This window comes from Symphalangus syndactylus, chromosome 1, assembly GCF_028878055.3.
Source record: "Symphalangus syndactylus isolate Jambi chromosome 1, NHGRI_mSymSyn1-v2.1_pri, whole genome shotgun sequence".
Lineage (NCBI taxonomy): Eukaryota > Metazoa > Chordata > Mammalia > Primates > Hylobatidae > Symphalangus > Symphalangus syndactylus.
In genome coordinates this window covers 91,506,419-91,530,601 of record NC_072423.2, presented here as the reverse complement: position 1 = coordinate 91,530,601, position 24,183 = coordinate 91,506,419, and the positions used below count along the sequence as shown (strand labels likewise).

The window sequence follows — 24,183 nt, the reverse complement described above, 5'->3', positions numbered from 1 at the left end:
CCTAGGCCAGCACACTTCAGACCCTGACCTCTCAGGATCTGTACGCACCTGGCATATTGTCTGTGACATAGTAGGGAATAATTTTTTTTTTTTTGAGGCAAAGTCTCACTCTGTCATCCAGGTTGGAGTGCAGTAGTGCCATTTCCGCTCACTGCAACCTACACCTCCTGGGTGCAAACAATTCTCCAGCCTCAGCCTCCTGAGTAGCTGGGATTACAGGTGCCCACCACCACACCCGGCTAATTTTTGTATTTTTAGTAAAGACGGGGTTTTGCCATGTTGGAACTCCTGACCTCAAGTGATCCACCCACCTTGGCCTCCTGAAGTGCCGGGATTATAGGCATGAGCCACGGCGCCCGGCCAATAAATGATTACTAAATGACATTTTTGCTGCCTTGGACATCTGAGAACCAGACAGGAAGTCTCTCTGCTTCTCTGACTCTATTAGCATTCTTTTTTTTTTTTTTTTTTTTGAGAAAAAGTCTCACTCTCTCACCCAGGCTGGAGTGCAGTGGCATGATTTCGGCTCACTGCAAGCTCCACCTCCCGGGTTCACGCCATTCTTCTGCCTCAGCCTCCCGAGTAGCTGGGACTACAGGTGCCTGCCACCACGCCCAGCTAATTTTTTGGTATTTTTAGTAGAGACAGGGTTTCACCGTGTTAGCCAGGATAGTCTCGATCTTGTGACCTTGTGATCTGCCTGCCTCGGCCTCCCAAAGTGCTGGGATTACAGGCATGAGCCACTGCACCTGGCCTAGCATTCTTATCCCTCTAACATACAGACAAACTCTGAGTCTTGAGACTCCCTCAAGATGGATGTTATTGGCCCTATCTCATGGAGAAGGAAACTAAAGTTAAGAGGTTCAGGCAGGGATAGAGCAAGGATTTCACCCCCAAACGATCTCAAAGCCTATGCTTTCCTCCGTTTTTTTTTTTTTTTTTTTGAGACGGAGTTTCGCTCTTGTCGCCCATGCTGGAGTGCAATGGTGCAGTCTCGGCTCCCGAGTTCAAGCAATTCTCCTGCTTCAGCCTCCCAAGTAGCTGGGACTACAGGCACGTGCCACCACACCTGGCTAATTTTTGTATCTTTAGTAGAGACGGGGTTTCACCATATTGGCCAGGCTGGTCTCAAACTCCTGACCTTGTGATCCGCCCGCCTCGGCCTCCCAAAATCTCACGCCTGGGATTACAGGCATGAGTCACTGCGCCCAGCCTCCTCCTCTTAAATCTGGCCACCATCCTGGCTGGGTGACCCACTCAACTCAATAGTGCCAGTGTCATGATGTCTTCAGCCCCAAGGACCTTACCCTCTACCCTGTATCAGCCAAATCCAGAGCCCTCAACTGCTCCCGCTTCAAGAGCTAAAACCCCAATGTCTTCCACTCTCACTCTCCCACCCCCTCAGCCTCTCACCTTCCTCCAGGCCCTGTCCTTGCCCATCCTCAGCAAGTGCTTTCCTTCCCTGAGCAGCCTGGACCCTGCAATCTTTCCTCAGCACCACCAATACTCACGATCCCCCGACCCCTTGCTTCTACCACAAATTCACCACCCTGGGTCAATGCTACCATCCATCTTCTCTGACTCGACACATGGGCAGTCAGGCACTGCCGGAAAAAGCTCCCACTCTCTGGCAGATTGGCACCAGAACAAATGCAGGGTTCCTGACCTCTACTCAGGAGCCTCATGGCTCCACCTCACATCTTTGTGCTTGTCCTTAGTCAAATCCCTTGCCTTATTCCCAAAAGTGCTTCTTCTCAACTTCCACCTCTCTTCATGGCCGCTACCTCTGGCTTGCTGCCTGCATGATTTTTTTTTTTTAAGAGTTGGGGGGCTGGGTGTGGTGGCTCACACCTGTAACCGCAACACTCTGGGAGGCCAAGGCACATGGATAACCTGAGGTCAGGAGTTCAAGATCAGCCTGGCTAACATGGTGAAAACCCGTCTCTACTAAAAATACAAAAATTAGCCAGCCATGGTGGCGGGCGCCTGTAGTCCCAGCTACTCAGGAGGCTGAGGCAGGAGAATTGTTTGAACCCAGGAGGCAGAGGTTGCAGTGAGCCGAGATGGCACCACTGCACTCCAGCCTGGGCGACAGAGCAAGACTCCGTCTCAAAAAAAAAAAGAAAAGAAAAAAAGAGTTGGGGGGTCTCGCTCTGTCACCCAGGCTGGAGTGGCTCACTGCGACCTCACATTACTGGGCTCAAGGGATCCTCCCACCTCAGCCTCCCAAGTAGATAGGACTACAGGAGCACACCACCGCACCCAGCTAATTTTTTTTATTTTGTAGAGACAGAGTGTCACTGTGTTGCCCAAGCTCGTCTCAAGCTCCTGGGCTCAAACAATCCTCCTACCTCAGCCTCCCAAAATGCTGGGATTATAGGCGTGAGCCACCACACCTGGTCTCCATGTTGATTTAAATGAGACAATATGCTCAAATTCTTTGTTTGATTAAGAAATCTTGCAGTCACCGGGTTTATTCTATCTCATGCACGTGGGAGAAGAGGAATGTGTCAATGCTCCCCCTCTGGCTTAACAAAGAAAACTCACAGGTATTTATACCTTCTAGAAAACACAGATGTGAATTTAAATATTATTGCCGGGGCAACACATTAAGGAAGACAAGCAATCAGAATCACAAGCTTTTTAAAAGTTAAAGGTTACTTTCGCAGGACAAAGCAAGTCTCATAAATTTAATTGTCTGACAAGACTCCCTTGTTAGAAATAACGTTTGCAAAGATGGTTTCACGATGCACAAAAGAATCTGCTTCTTATTTCTGCTGCTGCAGAAGAAGAGGGCACATTTTCTCTTTCTTATCATACTGAGGTGTTTTTTTTTTGTTTTTTTTTTTGTTTTTTTTTTTTTTTGTCACCACCAGTTAGAAGGACTGGAGTCTTCAAGGCAGCACCAAGAGAAACAAAGGCAGGCTGAAAGGCTGATCTTAAGCCAGTTGTTCCCGCCGCCCACTACATGGCAATCAACTTGCAAATCTCTCAAACAGTGGCTCTCCCACACTCCTGCATCAGAGCTTGTCAAATATGAGTGTGCATAGGAATCACCTGGGATCTCATTAAAATGCAGATTCCAGGCCAGGCGCGGTGGCTCATGCCTGTAATCCCAGCACTTTGGGAGACTGAGGCAGGTGGATCACCTGAGTTCAGGAGTTCAAGACCAGCCTGATCAACATGGCAAAACCCCACCTTTACTAACAATACAAAAATTAGCTGGGCATGGTGGCACGTGCCTGTAATCCCAGCTACTGGGGCGGCTGAGGCAGGAGAATTGCTTGAACCCGGGACAGTGGGGGGTTGCGGTGAGTGGAGATGGCACCACTGCACTCCAGCCTGGGTGACAGAGCAAGACTCAAAAAAAAAAAAAAAATGCAGATTCCGGCTGAGCACAATGGCTCACATCTGTAATCCCAGTGCTTCAGGAGCCTGAAGTGGGAGGATTGCCTGAAGCCAGAGGTTTGAGACCAACCTGGGCAATGTAGTAAGACCCCATCTCTACAAAAAGTTAAAAACAAAAAAAAAGCCAGGTGTGGTGATGCATGCCTGTAGTCCTAGCTATTCAGGAGGCTGAGATGGGAGGATGCTTTGAGCCCAGGAGTTTGATGCTGCAGTAAGCTATGATGGTACCACTGACTCCAGCCTGATTGGCAACAAGATACTGACTCAATAGGTCTGAGTAGACCTGAGAATCTGTATTTCCAACAAGTAAGTTGTTACTGTGGTTGCTACTGGTCCCCAGACAGACACTGTGAATAGGAAGGTCTGAGGTGTTTATTCACAATTTCTCCTTTCTCCCCAAACCTCCGACACTTGGAGGTTTATCACACCCCATAAATCTATACAATTATTATCAATTCTCAATTAACTTTTTGTTTTTTGAGACGGAGTCTCACTCTGTCACCCAGGCTGGAGTGCAGTGGTGCAGTCTCGGCTCACCACAACCTCCGCCTCCCGGGTTAAAGCGATTCTCCTGCCTCAGCCTCCCAAGTAGCTGGGATTACAGGCATGTGCCACCACGCCCGGCTAATTTTGTATTTTTAGTAGAGATGGGGTTTCTCCATGTTGGTCAGGCTGGTCTCGAACTCCCGACCTCAGGTGATCCACCCGCCTCATCCTCCCAAAGTGCTGGGATTACAGGCGTGAGCCACCTCACCTGGCCCCCTCAGCAGCATTTGACAGTGTTTACCCCTTCCCCCTCACTTGATCCCCAGGACCACATCCCTCTGCCTATCTCACTGTCCCCTCATACTTTGTCTGTATTGCTGGCCCACCCCCATTTCTCCAAACTCTGAAGAGCTGAGTCCTGGGGCCTCTTCTTTTCTCTCTCTGCACTTACTCCCCTGATCACCTCCTATCATTTCATGGCTTTAAACACCAGCTGTGCAGAGGACGCCTAAATTCACATCTCCAACCCAGGCTTCTCTGTGAACAGCAGGGCAGTATGTCCAGCTGACGTCTTCACATTTGCACTTTAATGTCTAAGATTTCAAAGGCATTAAAGGCCCAAACTCAGCTGCCTATTTCTCCTTTTAAGTCTACTCCTTCTGCAGCCTTCTCCATCTCATTAAATGGCAAATCCAACTTCTAGCTGCTCAAACCAAAAATCTTAAAATCACCGTTGATGAGGCAGAGGTTGCAGTGAGCCAAGACTGAGCCACTGCACTGCAGCCTGGGCGACAGAGCAAGACTCCGTCTCAAAAACAAAATTAAAAAATAAAAATAAATAAAATTGGGCCGGGCTCAGTGGCTCACACCTGTAATCCCAGCACTTTAGGAGGCCAAGGTGGGTAGATCACGAGGTCAGGAATTCGAGACCATCCTGACCAACATGGTGAAACCCCGTCTCTACTAAAAATTCAAAAATTAGCTGGGCGTGGTGGTGGGCACCTGTAATCCCAGCTACTCGGGAGGCTGAGGCAGAAGAAACGCTTGAACTCGGGAGGTAGAGGTTGCAGTGAGCCAAGATCACACCACTGCACTCCAGCCTAGGTGACAGAGCGAGACTCCATCTCAAAAATAAATAAATAAAATAAAATAAAATCACCATTGACTAATTCTATTTCTAGGGCCACACTAACCATATCAGCATCATTGTGTCAATTTTAAGAGGGTGTCCCTGCAGAGCAGTGACAGTATCATGGGTGCATGATTTGGCAACTGGATGGAGCCCTGTTTTTTGTTTTTTAGATTTAGGGTCTCACTCTGTCACCTAGGCTGGAGTGCAGTAGTATAATCATGGCTCACAGCAGCCTCAATCTCCCCAGCTCAAGCAATTCTCCCACCTCAGCCTCCCAAGCAGCTGGGACTACAGGCATGTGCCACCATGACAAGCTATTTATTTTATTTTCTGTAGAGACGTGGTCTCGCTATGTTGCCCAGGCTGGTCTCAAACTCCTGGCCTCAGACAGCCCTCCCACCTCAGCTTCCTGAGTAGCCGGGATTACAGTGGAGAGAGCCCTTTGTAAGAAGTAAGAGGTGATCCCCCTTTGTCCTTGAACTCAGGACACGCAAGGGCCATTGCAAATGGAACATGTTCTGAATTTCAGCACCACCCACATCCCACCCAGGGTGGCCAATGCCTTCATGCAGCACGCCTTTGTGCCCAGCCACACACACTTTGGCAGAATGTTTCCCAGTGGCAGCATCCCAGGCTGTTCCAGTTAAAAGACAATTGTACTTCCTGCTTCTTGGCGCTTGCTTCCTGCCCATTTTCCAAGTCTGGTCCTGCTTCCTCTTGGCAGTTCCTGGTGGCCTTCCAGTAAATTCTTTTGCTGCTTAAGAAAACCAGGTGCTTCGGCCGGGCACGGTGGCTCACGCCTGTAATCCCAGCACTTTGGGAGGCCAAGGCAGGCGGATCACGAGGTCAGGAGATCGAGACCAACCTGACTAACACAATGAAACCCGGTCTCTACTAAAAATACAAAAAATTAGCCGGGCGTGGTGGCAGGTGCCTGTAGTCCCAGCTACTCGAGAGGCTGAGGCAGAAGAATTGCTTGAACCCAGGAGGCGGAGCTTGCAGTGAACCGAGATCACACCACTGCACTCCAGCCCTGTGACAGAATGAGACTCTGTCTCAACAAAAAAAAAAAAAGAAAAGAAAAAGAAAACCAGGTGCTCCAACTGATACTATCTAGAAACATGTACAAATCCTTCTCACCCTTCAAATTAAAAAAAATCAATTTCTCCACGTTCCCCTAGAAATGCTCTGGAGAAGATCACCCAGAAACCACCAATGCTCTCCTTGTCACCAAATCTGAAGGCCACCTGGGACAGTTCTACCAATACCAACTGGCCTCTTCTTGTCTTCCTATCCCCAGCCCCAGGCTCTGTTCTCTGCCTTCTATGTGGGTCTCTCTTCAACTGTCTCTAGTCTATAGATGTTGCCAGTCCTCGGGGCTCCAATCTCACCCTTCTGCCCTTCTCCACCCACACACATCATTTATCCTCATGGCAAATCCCCCACCTCTACCCCCAGGGCTCCCAGATCTTGCCCTCTGCTGAGCGGTAGACTCTCCCCGGCTGGAAACCTCCACCTGCAAGGATAGGGGCACCCAGCATCTCTGCATGGAGCTGATCAGCTTTCCACCCTCAGCTACTTTTCTTTTCTTTTTTTTTTTTTTTTTTGCAACAGAGTCTCACCCTGTTGCCCAGGCTGGAGTGCAGTGGCACGATCTCAGCTCACTGCAACTTCCAACTCCCAGGTTCAAGCGATTCTCCTATCTTAGCCTCCCAAGTAGCTGGGATTACAGGTGCGCACCACCATGTCCGGCTAATTTTTTGTATCTTTAGTAGAGACAGGGTTTCACCATGTTGGCTAGGCTGGTCTTGAACTCCTGACTTCATGATCCACCCGCCTCGGCCTCCCAAAGTGCTGTGATTACAGGCGTGAGCCACCATGCCTAGCCTCCTCAGCTACTTTTCTTCCTGCCTTCCCTACTCAGCTTGATGACTCCAGCCTGCACTCCGAGTCACCTAAGCTAGAAACTCAGGAGTCACAGCACAGCCCTTCTCCCTTCATATCCAGCCCATCCCACCTACGTGGTCACAAATCCTGGAGTCTCTTCTCTTGAATCATTTCTCCAACCCATCCCCTTCTCTCCAAACCCACAGCCTCTGTCTCCTTGACTTTTTTTTTTTTTTTTTTTTTTTTTTTTTTTTGAGAAAGAGAGTCCTGCTCTGTCGCCCAGGCTGGAGTTCAGTGACACGATCTCAGCTCACTGCAACCTCTGCCACCCGCGTTCAAGCGATTCTCGTGCCTCAGCCTTCTGAGTAGCTGCGATTAGAGGCGTGCACCATCATGCCAGCTAATTTTTGTATTTTTAGTAGAGATGGGGTTTCACCATGTTAGCCAGGATAGTCTCAATCTCCTGACCTCGTGATCTGCCCACCTCGGCCTCCCAAAGTGCTGGGATTACAGGTGTGAGCCACTGCGCCCGGCCTCTTGTTCTTTTTTTGTTCTTTCTCTTGTTCTTAGCTGAGCTTGTTACATGGGTTCTAGTGTCCCATCCCAGACCTTCTGAATCAGAACATCCAGGAGAAAAATTCAAGGCTTTTCTTTTTCTTTTCTTTCTTTCTTTTTTTTTTTTTTTTTTTTTTTTGAGATAGAGTCTCGATCTTTCACCAGGCTGGAGTGCAGTGGCGCAATCTCAGCTCACTGCAACCTGCAACCTCCGCCTCCAGTGTTCAAGCAATTCTCCTGCCTCAGCCTCCCGAGTAGCTGGGACTACAGGTGCATGCCACCACGCCCAGCTAATTTTTGTTATTTTAGAAGAGACGGGGTTTCACCATGTTGGCCAGGACGGCCTCAATCTCTTGACCTTGTGATCTGCCTGCCTCGGCCTCCCAAAGTGCTGGGATTACAGGCATGAGCCATAACGCTGGCCAAGGCTTTTATTGCTAATCATTGCCCCCGGGCATAACTCAGCACACTTGGGAAACACTGATCTGCTCTAAGAATAATTTTGGGAAGGTGGCTAAAAATAAACTTCCAGCCAGGTGCAGTGGCTCACGCCAATAATCTCAGAACTTTGGGAGGCCAAGGCGGGCGAATCACCTGAGGTCGGGAGTTTGAGACCAGCCTGGACATGTTGAAGCCCCATCTCTACTAAAAAAATACAAAAATTGAGTGGGGTGTGATAGCGGGCATCTGTAATCCCAGCTACTCGGGAGGGCTGGCACAGGAGAATCGCTTGAACCCAGGAGGCGTAGGTTGCAGTGAGCCGAGATTGTGCCACTGCACTCCAGCCTGGGCGACAGAGTGAGACTCCTTCTCAAAAAAAGTAATAAAATAAAATTAACTTCCAAGCTCACACTCTTGGAGATTCACGGCATATCCCCCTTGGCTATTCTGATTTGGTGTAAGTTGGATGGGAAAATTTTTTCCAGAGGATTCTGCATAACCAGGCTGGGAACCACTAATCTACATGATGGGGTAAAGTACAGACAACTTGAGCCATGGCTGTTAAAGCCCTTTATGCTTCAGCCTCTGGTTGGCTCTCACCACTCTCCCAAATTGTCCAAAATCATACTTTATGTCCCAGTTACAGTTCTTCACATTCGTCAGGCTGTCTCAACAGAGCAGTGGTACATAATGTCACCTATACCCGGCGGCCTTTTCCTTCACATGCATAATGTGAATGCCTACTGGTGCCTCAATCTCAGTTCAAATGAAGGCTCCAGGAAGCTTTTCCTGATCCCTCTAGGGTTAAGCTCCTCCTCGGTCCATCACAGGGCCTGGTGCTCTTCAGCCTTTATCTCACCCGATTACTTACACATCTGCTTTCACTCCCGATCAGTGAAGGTCAGATAAGCAGGACAGTATTTTAGTTCCGTTTATGTCCCCAACATGTAGCACATCGATTGGAACCAGAAGAATGGCTCAGGCTGACAGAGATGTCCACCCCGACCCATGATCCAAAGGCAGGTAATTGGCCAGGGATCCCAGGAAGGACCAAGTCCATTGGCACCTGGGGCTTGACCATGGTACTAAGGCCTGGGTCTGAATGGCAGCTCCACTGCTGTGTCTAGAAGGGTCCCTTTACTTCCCTGAGCCCTCAGCCTCCATAAACAGGGTCCCCACAGTCCTCCTAGGTGTGTCATAATGACTTAAAAGTGAAAGTCATTAAACCAATGACTTGCTATATTGTTACATTATCTCAGTTTGTGGTGCCCTTAACCCTTAAGAGAGGTTCTCAGTGCTTATCATCAAGCATTTGGTCCTTTGGAGGTTGGAAATCATGTCAGAACAGGGTCTTGTTCACCCCTGTACCCAGAAAGTTGAGGATGTTACCAGAGACAGAGCAGTAACTCAAAAATGCTTGCTAATGGCTGGGCGCAGTGGCTCATGCCTGTAATTCCAGCACTTTAGGAGGCCAAAAAGGGCAGATGACTTGAGGTCACGAGTTCAAGACCAGCCTGGCCAACATGGTGAAACCGTCCCTACTAAAAATACAAAAATTAGCTGGGTGTGGTGGCAGGCACCTATAAATCCCAGCTACTCAGGAGGCTGAGGCAGGAGAATCACCTGAACCCGGGAGGCGGAGGTTGCAGTGAGTCCAGATGAATACCACTGCACTCCAGCCTGGGCGAAAGAGCAAGATTCCATCTCAAAAATAAATAAATAAAATAGTAAATTTTATGCCATGTATCTTACAATTTTTTTTTTTTTTTTGAGACAGGGTCTCACTCTGTCACCCAGGTTGGAGTGCAGTGGTGCAATCATACCTCACTGCAGCCTCAACCTCCAGAGTTCAAATGATCTTCCCGCCTTAGCTTCCAGGTTAGCTGGGACTACAGGCACATGCAACCATGCCCAGCTAATTTTTTTTTTTTTAATAGAGACAGGGGTCCCACTATGTTGCCCAGGTTGGTCTCAAACTCCCGGCCTCAAGAAACCCTCCCACCTCAGCCTCCCAAAGTGCTAGGATTACAAGCATGAGCCACCATCTGGCCTTACTATATTTTTCTTAAGTGAAAATCTCCCTGGTGGTCTAGTGGTTAGGATAGGGGGAAAAGATGAAAATTAAATAAGCACATAACCATAATGAGGCTCCATCCATAACAGCACTAAGATATAAACTGTGTTAAGAGGGGAGTCCAGGAGGCAGAGGAAGGAGGAAAGGGGGAGGGCTGGAGCTGGGACCCTGGGAAAGGACATGGACAGGGAAGGGTGGGGAGCCTCAGGAAGAGGCCCAGAGCAGGCAAGAGCCAGAAGGTGGGGCGGGGGTGGGGGTGGTTACTGAGAAAGAAGGGAAACCCTAGGCAGAGGGAAGCCTTAGGCCCAGCAGGCTGGGGTGTCTTCTCAGGAACTGTGCTCTGACAGCCTCAGGATCCTGGGCCTTAATTTGGGTCTTTTAATGTCTTGATCTCTCCCCTACACCAGGAAACCCTCAGAGGCCCAGGCCCACTCCAGGACACAGCCCATGGGAAGTGAAGCCTACACCAGTGACCCGCATTCTTTTTTTTTTTTTTTTTTTCTGAGACTGAGTCTCGCTCTTTGGCCCAGGCTGGAGTGCAGTGGTGTGATCTTGCTCACTGCAACCTCTGCCTCCCAGGTTCAAGCAATTCTCCTGTCTCAGCCTCCCGAGTAGCTGGGATTACAGGCACCCACCACCACGCCCGGCTAATTTTTGTATTTTCAGTAGAGACGGGGTTTCACCATAATGGTCAGGCTGGTCTCGACCTCCTGACCTCAGGTGATCCAACTGTCTCGGCCTCCCAAAGTGCTGGGATTACAGGCATGAGCCACTGCACCCAGCCAGCATTCTTTTCTGTAAGAAAACTAAGAGAGCCAAACTAACCCCAAGGGCCATGAGGCCTGCACAGATCACTAGTACTGCAACAGGATCCCAAAAGCCAAATACTGCAGATCTGCTTGCAAAATAAACACAGGACCAGCCGGGCACGGTGGCTCACGCCTATAATCCCAGCACTTTGAGAGGCCGAGGCAGGCAGATCACGAGGTCAGGAGATCGAGACCATCCTGGCTAACACAGTGAAACCCCGTCTCTACTAAAAACACAAAAAAATTAGACAGGTGTGGTGGCGGGCGCCTGTGGTCCCAGCTACTCTGGAGGCTGAGGCAGGAGAATGGTGAGAACCTGGGAGGCGGAGCTTGCAGTGATCGTGCCACTTCACTCCAGCCTAGGAGACAAGTGTCTCAAAAAAAAAAAAAAAAAAAGAAACGCAGGACCCAAACACTTCTTAACACTTCTTACCACCTCACTACCATCCTAAAAAGTATTCTAGGTTGCAGAACAAACCATCTTAACTGGCCTCCCTGCTTGCAGGCTAGTAACAGCCAGTGAGTCTGTTAAATTCCAAGCAAGACCATGTCACTCCACTCAAAACCCTGCAACAACTCCCATTCCACTCCCTCAGACCCTATGTGTAGTGAAGAATTCTTACTTGGAAGTCTGGCCTTTACCCTCGGCTACTGTTAAGTGCCCTCTAGACCCATGGAATGCCCTGACTAACAGGAGTGTCAGTGATAAATGTGATTTACAATCTGAGCTTTGGAACAGGCAACCTCTGGGGGAAATGGAGACAACTGAAGGCCTTAGCCCAAAGCTCTCGCAGGGGCTGAAGATTAAAGGTCAGCCACAGAGCACTATGTGATTAAGCACCAAGGGAAACGGCACACCCAAGATCAAGTGAGCTTCTCTGGTTATACCTCCATCATGGCCGGGAAGAGGTACCAGGACTCCATTGCAAGAAGACAGCAGGAAGCTTCTTACCTAGCTCCCTTCCAGACCCTGCCCCAGGCCTCTCATCCTTTGGCTGGCTCTGGGTATGCTTTTGCTGTAATAAAACCATAATCCCAATACCTTCCTGAGTTCTGAGTCACTCTAGTCTATTACCTACCCGAAGGTGGTCATGGGGACCCCTGAACTTGCAGCTGGTATTGAAGTGAAGACTTGTGGGGACCATGCCCTCCAACCATGTAGGCTGCCAAACTCTCTGCACCCTACGTGACCCCTTATTACAACTGTCATGATCTGCCCACTCCTTGCCGATGAGACTTCATCCCTTACTCCTTTCCTCACTCCCATCAGCCAGGCTCACACCCCTCAGTCCCAGGAAGCCCCTTCCCCAGATACTAACCAGGTGAACTCCCTCACTTATTAGGCCTTTACTCACAAGTCACCTCCTTGGCGAGGCCTCCTCTGGGCCCCTCTACCCTGAAACACCTCTCCTGCTTTACTTTTTCCTCCATAAGAACACTGTCACCATATCCACTGCACTACAACAGCTATATCTTTTTTCTTTGCTCCCCACAAGAGTATGAGCCCCAAGGAGGCAGGAATTTTTGTACTGTGTTCCCTGCTGTGACCCCAGAACAGGGACAGTTTCTGGCACGTGCTGAGTGTTCAACAAATTCTTGAATGCATGACCTCTAGTATCCTTTAGAAATACCTTTTAAAAACCAGACCATCCCACCCCCACTCTCCGTGAAAGGCCAAGTCTGCAAAAACAGGAAAACTATGTTTGGCCAGAGCCCTTTGCTGAAGGAGATGAAGTTAAGAGTCGGCAAGACCCAAGATGTCCAGAGAGCCCCGTGGCCCAGCGTGGGTGAGGCATGGGTGCTATCCCAGCCCTGACACCTCCATGCTGTTGACTTTGGGAGGCCCCCTTTCCTCTGGCCCTTGGACCCTACAAAAATTATGAAGGAGTTGGAGCAGACGCACGGGAGGGGAGGAAAGAGAGAAATTCCTGCTATGAGAGAAGCAGAGGGAAGACAAGACTTCACCATGCAGGGGTGACTTTTATTTGAAGGCAGAAAACACCCTATTTGGGGGTTCACTTATAATCTGCAACAGTTTTTTTGTTTGTTTGTTTTGTGTTTTTTTAAAAAGGGGAAAAAAAGAGAAAAATCAGAAGCCAACGGGCCTGGGAAGGAAAGGAGAAGGGTAGTGGGTCCATGTCAGGCTGGGGTCAGGCCGCATAGGGGAAGCGGAGCAGCAGCCCTTCGTGAGGCTCCAATTTCAGGCGTTCCAGCTCAAGAGGGGAGCCCTCCTCACGGCCTGGCTGGGTGCTGAGCAGGAGGTCAGCCTTGGCTGGCAGGCTGGTGCTGGCAGGCAGGTCAGAGGCCTGCAGCCCAGCCGAGAGGCCCACATCCCCAAAGTTAAGCACTACCAGAAAACGCTCATTCTGGTCCCAGTGGCGGATATAGGAGAAGAGTCCAGGCCCAGCAGAGAATGCATGGAAGTCCCCATGCAGTAGGGAGCGCTCCTTACTCCGCTGGTCACTCAGCCGCCGGAACAAGGAAAGGAGGGAGCCAGGGTCTCCACTCTGGCCCTAAGAATGATAAAAACATAGCAGAAGCACGTGAGGGGCTCCCCTGGGTACAGACTTCTACAAGCCCAGCCCACCCTCCACCAGTCAGGTTCTACCCATCTAGAACTCTTACCTTCACAGTCATGTTGGCACTTACAGCCCCTGGGATGTCAGGGAAGCTGGACTCATCCCACAGCATGACTGGAGCCTCCACAGGCTGAAAAGCAGAGAAAAATAGGACTTTAAAAAGGCCTGGGGTCAGGCATGGTGGCTCACATCTGTAATTCCAGCAGTCTGGGAGGTCAAAGCAAGAGGATCGCTTGAGCCCAGGCATTTGAAACCAGCCTTGGCAACATAATGAGCCCTCATCTCTACTACAAAATTTTAAAAAATTAGCTGGGTGTAGTGTTACATCCCTATAGTCCCAGCTACTGGGGAGGCTGAGAAGGGAGGATCACTTGAACCCAGGAATTTGAGCTTGCAGTGAGCCATGACTGCACCACTGTACTCCAGCCTGGGCAACAGAGTGAGACCCTGTCTCAAAAAAAAGCCCTGGGCCCATTGTCCCATATCCCTCTTCCCATTCCCATCCTCACCAATATATAACCTCCCCAACTCATGTCTGGCTAACTTTTTTATTTTTTTGAGATGGAGTCTCGCTCTGTTCAGGCTGGAGTGCAATGGCACAATCTTGGCTTACTGCAATCTCCGCCTCCTGGGTTCAAGCGATTCTCCTGCCTCAGCCTCCCGAGTAGCTGACCATACGTGCGCGCCACCACACCCAGCTAATTTTTTCGTATTTTTAGTAAAGACAGGGTTTCACCATGTTGGCTAGGCTGGTCTCGAACTCCTGACCTCAGGTGATCCACCCACCTTGGCCTCCCAAAGTGCTGGGATTACAGGCATAAGCCACCACGCCTGGCCTGGCTAACTTCTACTGGACAAGTGAGGCAGGCTCCCACCTCAGGGTCCTCACACATACACACCTACAGTCCCAGCACTTTGGGAGGTCAGGGCAGGCAGATCCATTGAGCCTAGGAGTTGGAGACCAGCCTGGGCAACAATAGTGAAAGCCTGTCTCTACAAAAATTAGCTGGGCATGGTGGTGTGCACCTGTATTCCCAGCTACTCGGGAAGCTGAGGCGGGAGTATCACTTGAACCCAAGAGGCAGAGGTTGCAGTGAGACATAATCGCACCACTGCAATCCAGCCAGATCAACAGAGCAAGACCCTGTCTCCAAAAAAAAAGATCAGCTGGGCATGATGGCACGCACCTATCTATGGTACGTATCCCAGCTACTCAGGAGGCTGAGATGCGATGATCACTTCAGCCTGGGAGGCGGAGGCTGCAATGAACCAAGATCATGCCACTGCACTCCAGCCTGGGCAACATAGGGAAATGCTGTCTTAAAAACAAAAACAAAAAAACAAAACAAAAAAAGTCGGGCATCAACAGTAACCCTGTGTCTAAAGCTAGTGAATGCCTTTGTAGTAGTATGTAGTAGTATCCCTCCCTACCATGTATTTCTTTCTTTCTTTTTCTTTTTTTTTTTTTTGGAGAAGGAGTCTCCCTCTGTCGCCCAGGCTGAAGTGCAGTGGCACAATCTCAGTTCACTGCAACCTCTGCCTCCCAGTTCAAGCTATTCTCTTGCCTCAGCCTCCCCAGTAGCTGGGACTACAGGAGTGCACCACCATGCCTAGCTAGTTTTTGTATTTTTAGTAGAGACTGGGTTTCACCCTGTTGGCCTGGTTTCGAACTCCTTACCTCCAGTGATCCACCCGCCTCGGACTCCCAAAGTGCTAGGATTACAGGCATGAGTCACCATGCCCAGCCACTGCCATGTACTTCTCCACTTATTTGTCTGGCTCCCTCACTAAACTATGAGCTCCTGAGGGCACAGAGCCTAGCACAGTACCCACTGTCCAAAGAATAAAGGAATGAATAAATGAATGGTGGCTACCATAGCAAACATCTGCCAGGTACCAGGCATTACCATTAAAAACATGCCCTCGTTTAATCCTAACCACCCTTCAAAAAATGCAGTAACACAAGGGATGAACAAAATTCAGAAAGGTAAAATAATTTGCCCAAAGCCACATAGCTACTCAGCTACTGACTAGGAATCAAACACGTTTTCACCCCAAGGCTCACGTCTATCTGCCGCCATCCCCAGAATCATCATTGTAAGATGGATAAACAACCTCCCTGTGACAGAAAGACAGCACGCAGTACCTGTCCAGGAAGGGCAGCCGCATCCAGGCCAATCTCATCCCCATAGCTGAAAACAGGGGTCCCTGGCAAGGTGAAGAGCATCAGCTGGTAGAGTCGAAGAAGTTGAGCCGGCAAGAAGGAAGTCAGGAGCCTTGCCTGAGACAACTACAGGGAGAGACACTACAGTAAGCCTCATAACCCACCTCTGCCTCTGTCTCCCAACAACCCTTTCTTCTCCCATCTGCCCCCTTTCCCACCAGCATGGTACTCACACTCCAGCTGCACCAGCGATTGCCAGTGGCATTCAAATACTGTGTGACTAGGGATTTTGTATGCTCCCCAGTAGAACCAGAATCAGACAGGTATGAGCTAGTCAACAGCAAATCTTTGTTGGATTCGAGTAGGCTCAGGATCTGCTGAAGGTCGGAGGAGTTAGTCCCCGCAATCAAGAGCCTGCAGAGGGGAGGGAGAGGGTCAAGGTTAGTATAAGAAAGAAAGAATGGGGCCGGGCGCAGTGGCTCACGCCTGGAATCCCAACAATTTGGGAGGCCGAGGCGGGTGGATCACTTGAGGTCAGGAGCTCAAAACCAGCTTGACCAACATGGAGAAACCCCGTCTCTACTAAAAATACAAAATTAGCCAGGTGTGGTGGCCCGCGTCTGTAATCCCAGCTACTTGGGATGCTGAGGCAGGAGAATCGCTTGAACCAAGGAGGCAGAGGTTGCAGTGAGCCAAGATCACGCCATTGCACCCCAGCCTGGGCAAAAAGAGCAAAGCTCCATCTCAAAAAAAAAAAAAAAGCAAAAGAAAGAAAGAATAAAGGTAACGAAAATTCTCTAGACTAGGAATCCCCCCTTCTTAGGCCTAGCACTCCACTGAGGGGTTCCCACAATGGAGCTGAGTCAGCAGAATGGCGCCTGCACCCACCTGTCTTCACTGAAGCCCTTGGTGATGTTTTGCCACTCAGCCAAGAATGAGGATGCATCCTAGAAAGAAAAAAGCAGAATCAAGGACCAGGGAATATTACTAGGCTCTAGCTGAGTCCCTCTGTTCTCTCCCAAGCTTTGTCCCTAATGTGGAAAGGGAACTCACCTTCAGATTCTCTATGTCCCGAACCTGGAACCCATCTACGCCAGCTTGCAGCCAAAACTCCAGAGCATCCTATAGGGGGCAGAAGAATACAGGACAGACATCAGTTCTCAGGAAAAGGCTCAGAAAATTCCAGCCCACACTAAACCTCACCTACCACACACCTCCCCCCAAGAGCTGGGGAGAGTCCTGTGCCTTGCCTGGGTCTTCTCCACCTGCACTACAAAGGCTTAGCCTTTGGACCCCTCCAGCTCTACCCTTCCACTGATTTTCTTAGTGCTACAGCATTTTAGTTCTCTATTCTTGCCTCTGGCAAATCACACAGCTTCAACTTTGAAAGCCACAGAAAAGGCCCCAGAGAAAATGTATGTCCACAAACATAACTTTGTTTAACACTTAGCATTGGAATGTTAGCGTACGTACTTTAGAGATGAAGAAACAGACCCAGAGAAGCAGGGAGACGTGTCCACAGTCATAATCAGTGAGCAGCAGACAGGATCTAAAATGTCAGTCAAGATCCCCCCTCTCCCACTTTCCTGAGGCCTGGGGAAGGTGTGAGTACAATAACTGCTCAAAGCAAGGCCAAGGATGAAAGATTGAAATTCAAAGCACAGCCCCAGGGCAGTTTAGATTTGAAAAAAGGCCAGTGCTGCTGAATGGAATCCTGGCAGTCCTGCACACACTGCGGAACTTCACCCCCACTCTCCTTTTCTTCCCTTCTCTGGGCCATGTACTCTCTCCTCTGGTCTCCATTTCCATCTGAGGGTACCGCCCCTCATGCCAAACCATCCAAAAACATTCCCTCATCAGCAACTTTTAAAGGGTCCCCTAGTAACTGGCAAGGCCTAAACTGGATGATCCCGGGGTCCTACCCAAATGCTGGGAGTCCAGAATTCTATCTTAGTATCACAGCTACCAGCAGTGTCAGTATCTGCTTCCATTTTTGTTCTACCCATTCTGAACAGGTCAGTGTCCTAGGACCCAGACATCAGGAGCTAGGGTGACATTCAAAGCACTACTCCTAGCCTGCTGGGTACAGATTTGAGCCTATGGCAAATTAGATACCTTGTATGGTTATACAGGGAATTGGAAAACATCTATAAAATACTTGGCATAGTCCCAGACACATAGGAGTACCCCAGTGCTTATAATTTCAGACTGGGCTCTATTCCAAACACATCAAACAAGAACTGGGAAACCAGGCAGGACAGGATTCTCACAGAGAAAGGGCTTCCTCTCCCAAAAGAAAGAAAAATCAAACTTCCAGACTGACGTCTGAGAAGGTCCCTTCCTGGCCCTGACTCATCCTCAGAGTCAAGGAAATAAGAAAAATTAGAGGTCAGAAAAGGAACAAGAAAAACAGGTGTGCCTATCCTTTGGCTATAGGAGGAGGCATTCCTGCTTGGCCCCAAGGAGCAAAGGGACCCTCAGTTGGAGCCAGGCTGGGTCTACAGGGATTGCTGTGAAAGGACCATCCCAACCCCAGCATCTGACTTCCACCAGCCATCAGCTCCAACACTCACCTTCACCTTGGTGGCCACAGTGTCAACCTGAGTGGAGAACCACGAGTTCTCACCCCGGTAGTTGGGAGTAAGGTCCAGAACGACACGGATGCCTAAAACAATGGAGGAAGACACAGTCATGAGACAGTCAATGAGTTAAGGGGAAATAAGGAAATCACAAATGCAAGTCACTGAGTGTTTCCTATGTATTATTTGGTACAAAAGCTTGAATTTGAACCCGGGCAAAATTCATTCCATTGAAACAGATGTGAGCAAGGAAGGGCCTTGAGATATTGGAAGGCAGGCCAGGCAAGTTCAAAACCAGCCTGGTCAACACGGTGAAAATCGTCTCTACTAAAAATAAAAAAATCATCCGGGTGTGGTGGCACATGGCTTTAGTCCCAGCTACTCAGGAGGCTGAGGCACGAGAATTGCTTGAACCCCGGGGGAAGAGCCTGCATTAAGCTGAGATCATTCCACTGCACTACAGCCTGGGCGACAGAGTGAGACTCCATCTCAAATTTTAAAAAAAAAGATATTGGAAGGCAGAAAGTTTATAGTGCAGAGAAGTGGCCCCAGTGTTCCCCACTCCCAAAGTGAACCTTTTTAAACATGTGTCTATGTCGAGTCGTAAAACAATATTTGGGATTTCCACCCCCACCACAAAGAACTTACTGTTTTACAAGTTTAAAACCACTGGTTTAGTAAATATCTACATTTTGCAAATAAGGGCACTTAAGCCCAGAAGTTAAATGACCTGCTCAAGATTCCACAGCCAAGTAGAAAGCGCCCAAACGACTGGATAAATCCTTTTTAGGCTGAAGACTAACAAATCTCCCCTCTACCTGCCCTAGGAAAACTCAGAGCCAGTTAGGAGGAAATCAGACAAAAGTTCTATCCTACTTTTCCTCTGGCCAAGTCCTTTATAGCTGTTTCCTTGGGAACCCCAGGACACCCACTCTTTTTTTTAGCCGACTGCAAGAGACTGTCAAAATCTTCCTTGGAGCCAAAATCGGGGTCGATCTGCAGCAAGTCGGTCTGAGCGACATCATCCTTCTGGTTCTTGTGAATTGGGCCCAGCACAAGGCCCTTCACCTTCAGAGAGCTCAGGTAATCGAGACGCCCCTTCAGACCTGAAATGGGGGACTGGGTTAACAGGTGAGGCCCCTCTGAGAGGCCCCTGACCTCTGCACTCTCCTCTCTCCCAGAGCCTAAGGGTGGGACCGGGAGAGGGGAGAGGGGGAGAGGGAGGCAAGGCTGAATCACGAGACTCAGAGGAGCTGATGCAAGGAGTCCTGCACATTACTTCAGAAACCGGTTGCAACTGGCTTCTGGTGCCGCGGGGAAGGAGGACGCTGAGTCACCCACCCTCGTGACAGAGTGAGGGGCGGGTCGGCTTTCTTCAAAGAAAGGAGGGAAGGACAATGTGCCGGGGAGGGGGTGGGGGAAGGGGGAACGGTCGTCGGTACCGGATGGAGGGAAGAACCATCTAGATCCGTCTGGGGACAGAGGAGGGGGTCGGTGCAGGCCACTAGATTCAACCGGGGGCACCCGGGACGGGGGCGCGCTGCACTCACCCGCCAGGTTGCCCGCGCCGTGGCCCTGGAAGGCCTGAAGGTCGCCGATGCGGTAGAGGGCGCCCGTGTGCCACCACTTCTGCGCCGGTAGCTCGCGACAACGAGGCGCCCGCACGATTATGACCACGGCACCCGCCAGCATTCCGAGCCAGCCGAGCCAGAAGAGCAGCAGCAGTGCCCAGCGGGTGCGCACCCAGCCGGGGCTGCCCGCCACCTTCAGCAGCTCCTCCTTGGACAGGCCCGTGAACTTAGCCGCGGCTGCCGCCTCCGCCTCGTCTTCCGCCACCTTGATCTTCACCAGACCATTCTTCTCGGCTCCCGCCACGGACATGGCCGCCCCAGACGCCGCGTTCATCGGCTGCTTCTCGGGCTCTAACTCATTCAGCTCCACCTCCTTCATATCTACCTCGGTATCCTGGCTCATGGTGCCTGCAGAACCGGCGACACGACGCAGCTTGCGGTCAGATGGTGGCTCAACCCCTGCCCGGACCCACGGACCCAGAACGCTCTCCCCGGCCTCTGTGCCTCCGCGCAGTTTCGGCTACTGCATCTGCTCAGCAGCAGGAGCGGCTTCTGGGAAGCGGCAGCGGAGCCCCGCCTCGGCCCGCCCCTTAAGGTGGAACCTCGGGGACTGCCCCAGCCGTGGGCGGCTCAGGGTAGTAAAGTCAGGAACACGCCTCCGACAGTACTTCCTACGTCGTCCAATTTCTCATCTCCAACCTGTCTAACCCTAAGGTTCATTTCAACCTGATTCTGGGACGGCTTGGCACGGGGCCACCTTTAAGTGGACTAGGCCTGTGATCCTGCCCCAAATCCCGAGGCCCCTCCAGTGCCCTTTAGGCCTTACCGTCCCCAAACGCCCCTCTTCTTCCATTCCGGCAGACTAGTGACTACCCCAACACCATCCTCCATTTGCCCCTGGTTCACGGCTCCGGCCACCGTCTGGTTTTCCCAACTTTGCATGGCTACTTGCACTCTCAGAGGCAGCCAGTCACAACTTCTGCCTTTTCCCCCACCAAGGCTTGCCCTCTCAGGCCTCTGGGACTTGGCGCTAGACCTCTGCTTCCGTGCACGGCCTACTACTCCCACTCGTTTTTCAAGACTCATCTTGAATTCATTTCAAGAAATTCCTCATGCAGCAACTATTTATTGTGTACTCACTACAATACTTTGCTTTGTTAACTTTATTGAATTAACACTAATCCAGTCTTCTTCACAGTACTTTAAAATGAATGGTTTGGGCAGGAAGGTTGATGTAGACACCCCTCTTCTTATCCTACCCCACCCCCAGCTGCTAGCACCTGGATGTTTGGCAGCTAGGAATCAGACATCCAGAAGAGACTGATAGGGCTGTAATGAACATAACAGAGCTAGGTCTCAGAGGCATCCACCTTTTTTCTAGAATAGACCAGAAGATGCCATGGCCAGACTCTTACCCACCTTGCAGGGCCTCCCACGGTTATCCCCAAACTCCCCCAAGGTCCTGTCTCCCTATCACTTCACTATGTTAGGCCTTGGAGGCAGCTGGTACTGCAAAGGCTTTGAAGAAGCCTAGAATTCCCTCTAGAATTCCCTCCACAGGGTCCTTGGATTGAAGTGGGGTAGAGACAGGGTTCACAGCAGGGAAGTACCGGACATCAACACCGTGGGGTGCCAACACTCTCAGGAACTCCTTGTTCCTAAACAGTGCCAGTTGGGCTACTTTCAGAGAGGAGCTGGAGGAAATTGGTTCTTTCTCCCTTTCCCACCTAGGCTGGAAGCCAAGATTGCTGTGTATTTGGAAGAAAGCAAAAGCCAGGATCTGAAGTAATAGCACAGAGAAAAGTCATCCTCTGCTAGTCCCCTCTGCAGCCCCAGGAATCCAACCCCATCCCCACCCTAGGAACAAGGGGTGCACGGGGCAGCCCCTGGGAGAAGGCGAGCAAGTGGGTTCAGACCAGTGCTCAAAGATGATAAGAGGTCCAAGGTGCCCTGCATATGCCAGATAAGAAGTGCCAACCAGAGGTTCCGAATGGACTGTATCTCAAGCACAAAAGCTCAAGGCTGGGCGCAGTGTGACTCATGCCTGTCACCTAGCCCTTTTGGAGGCCAAGGAGAGAGGATTGTTTGAGGCCAGGAGTTTAAGACCAGACTGGGCAACATAGTGAGACCCCATTTCTAAATAAATAAAAAAATTAATTTTAAAATTATCTGGGCCTGGCTGGGCGTGGTGGCTCACACCTGTAATCCCACCTACTAATCCCTGTAATCCCACTTCTCATGCTGTGGCATGAGAATCGCTTGAATCCAGGAGGTAGAGGTTGCAGTGAGCCGAGAATGGGCCACTGCACTCCAGTCTGGGTGATAGAGCAAGACTCTGCCTCAAAAAAACTAACAGGCCAGGTGTGGTGGTTGACACCTGTAATCCCAGCACTTTGGGAGGCTGAGGCTGGCGGATAACTTGAGGTCAGGAGTTCGTGACCAGCCTGGCCAACATGGTGAAACCCCATCTCTACTAAAAATACAAAAATTAACTGGACATGGTAGCACACGCCTGTAGCCCCAGACTTGGAGAGGTGAGGCATGAGAATGGCTTGAAACCGAGAGGCAGAGGTTGCAGTGAGCCAAGACTGTGCAGCTGCACTCCAGCCTGGGTGACAGAGTGAGACTCTGTCTCAAAAAAGAAAAAAAAAAAGGCCAGGCATGGTGGCTCACACCTGTAATCCCAGCACTTTGGGAGGTCGAGGCGGGCGGATCAAGAGGTCAGGAGATCGAGACCATCCTGACTAACACAGTGAAACCCCATCTCTACTAAAAATACAAAAAAAAAAAAAACTAGCCAGGCATGGCAGCGGGCGCCTGTAGTCCCAGCTACTTGGGAGGCTGAGGCAGGAGAATGACGTGAACCCAGGAGGCGGAGCTTGCAGTGAGCCGAGATTGCGCCACTGCACTCCAGCCTGGGCTACAGAGCAAGACTCCATCCCCCCCACCAAAAAAAAAAAATTATCATCTGTAACTGGTGATGTGCCTCTGGAGTCCCATGAGATGCCAACACTCAAGGGAAGCAAAAGCAGGAGGATCACTTGAGTCCAGGAGTTTGTGAGGCTGCAGTGAGCCATGGTGGCACCACTGCATACCAGCCTAGGAGACAGAGCGAGACCCTGTCTCTAAAAATAAGTAAGAACAAGGTTGAGAACTGTGGGGTCAGAAGCTGTCTTTGAGATGGTCCAACGTGACACAGTATCTCACTCACAGACCCTCATGGCTCCAAATGGCTGAAGTCAATTCCTTTTGTTTTTTTTTTGTTTTTTTGAGACAGGGTCTCACACTGTCACCCAGCATGGAGTGCAGTGGCGCGATCTCAGCTCACTGCAACCTGTGCCTCTCAGGTTCAAGCGATTCTTCTGCCTGAGCCTCCCCAGTAGCTGGGATTATAGGAGGCATGCACCGCCACACCCGGCTAATTTTGTATTTTTAGGGGAGACAGGGTTTCACCATGTTGGCCAGGCTGGTCTTGAACTCCTAACTTCAGGTGATCTGCCTGCCTCGGTCTCCCAAAGTGCTGGGATTACAGGCATGAGCCACTGTGCCCAGCCTGAAGTCAATTCCTTCTGCATGCATAAAGAGGATAACAGCTTGCCTCTCCAATCTTATCAGCCACGACCCGCTTCACAGGCACTACCCTCCAGCCACATCAGCCTTCAAACACCTGCCAGACTCACAACACACCAGGCTTTTTCAGGCCTCTGCATCTTGTACATGCCATACCTCTGCTGCTGGCCCTTCCTGTTTGTCCACTCAATCTCATGAGTTCCTATTCATTCAAGATCTAGCTCAAGTGACAGCTTTTCTCAACTCCCCAGACAAAATTACTTTCCCTCCACCATGCATCTGCCTCTGCTACAATCATGGCCCATTTGTTTATTACATTTCTTTGTCTGGATGTCTCTTTGTTCTTGAAGACAAGTGGCAGGAGCCTTGTGCTACTGTCAATGAACCTGCCTATTCGGAGGCAGCACATAGTAGGCACTTCGCAAGTGTTTGGTAAATAAGTGGATGAACTATGTCAATCAAAACCAATATCTCCCTTCTTAGAAACAACTAAATAGGCTAGGCGCGGTGGATCACACCTGTAATCAGCACTTTGGGATACCAAGGCAGGCAGATCAATTGAAGTCAGGGGTTCAAGACCAGACTGGCCAACACGGTGAAACGCTGTCTCTACTAAAAATACAAAAATTAGCCAGGCGTGGTGGTGGGCACCTGTAATCCCAGCTACTCTGGAGGCTGAGGTGAAAGAATCACTTGAACCCAGGAGGCAGAGGTTGCAGTGAGCCCAGATCGCACCACTGCACTGCAACCTGGGCAATACAGCAAGACTATCTCTCAAAAAAAAAAAAAAAAAAAAAAAAAAGAAAAGGAAAAAGAAAAAAAGAAACTGAAAAAAACTAGGATGTGAAGACAAAGGCAGGAAAATGAAAAGGAATTTAAATAACACTGTATCAAATCAAGATGAACCTGTTACTGCAGGAAAACAAAC

At 50.1% G+C, this 24,183-nt stretch overlaps 1 protein-coding gene across 6 annotated transcripts in view; it reads right to left on the bottom strand.

The window, feature by feature from the left end:
- Positions 1 to 12,752: 12,752 nt before the first annotated feature.
- SLC3A2 (solute carrier family 3 member 2) overlaps positions 12,753 to 24,183 on the bottom strand; it is a 31,925-nt gene continuing 20,494 nt past the window's right edge. For 5 of the 6 annotated variants that reach the window (XM_055293760.2, XM_055293933.2, XM_055293845.2 and 2 more), the window contains 9 exons: positions 19,665 to 20,093; positions 19,047 to 19,220; positions 18,109 to 18,200; positions 16,589 to 16,657; positions 16,424 to 16,482; positions 15,769 to 15,949; positions 15,518 to 15,661; positions 13,418 to 13,501; positions 12,753 to 13,305 (listed from right to left, as the gene is read on the bottom strand). In XM_055293760.2, coding sequence (XP_055149735.1) covers positions 12,943 to 13,305; positions 13,418 to 13,501; positions 15,518 to 15,661; positions 15,769 to 15,949; positions 16,424 to 16,482; positions 16,589 to 16,657; positions 18,109 to 18,200; positions 19,047 to 19,220; positions 19,665 to 20,093 — 1,595 coding nt within the window. In that variant the 3' untranslated portion in view covers positions 12,753 to 12,942. Of the gene's footprint in view, positions 13,306 to 13,417; positions 13,502 to 15,517; positions 15,662 to 15,768; positions 15,950 to 16,423; positions 16,483 to 16,588; positions 16,658 to 18,108; positions 18,201 to 19,046; positions 19,221 to 19,664; positions 20,094 to 20,511; positions 20,531 to 24,183 lie in introns of those variants that run through there. The other variant, XM_063642100.1, reaches the window with a different exon arrangement.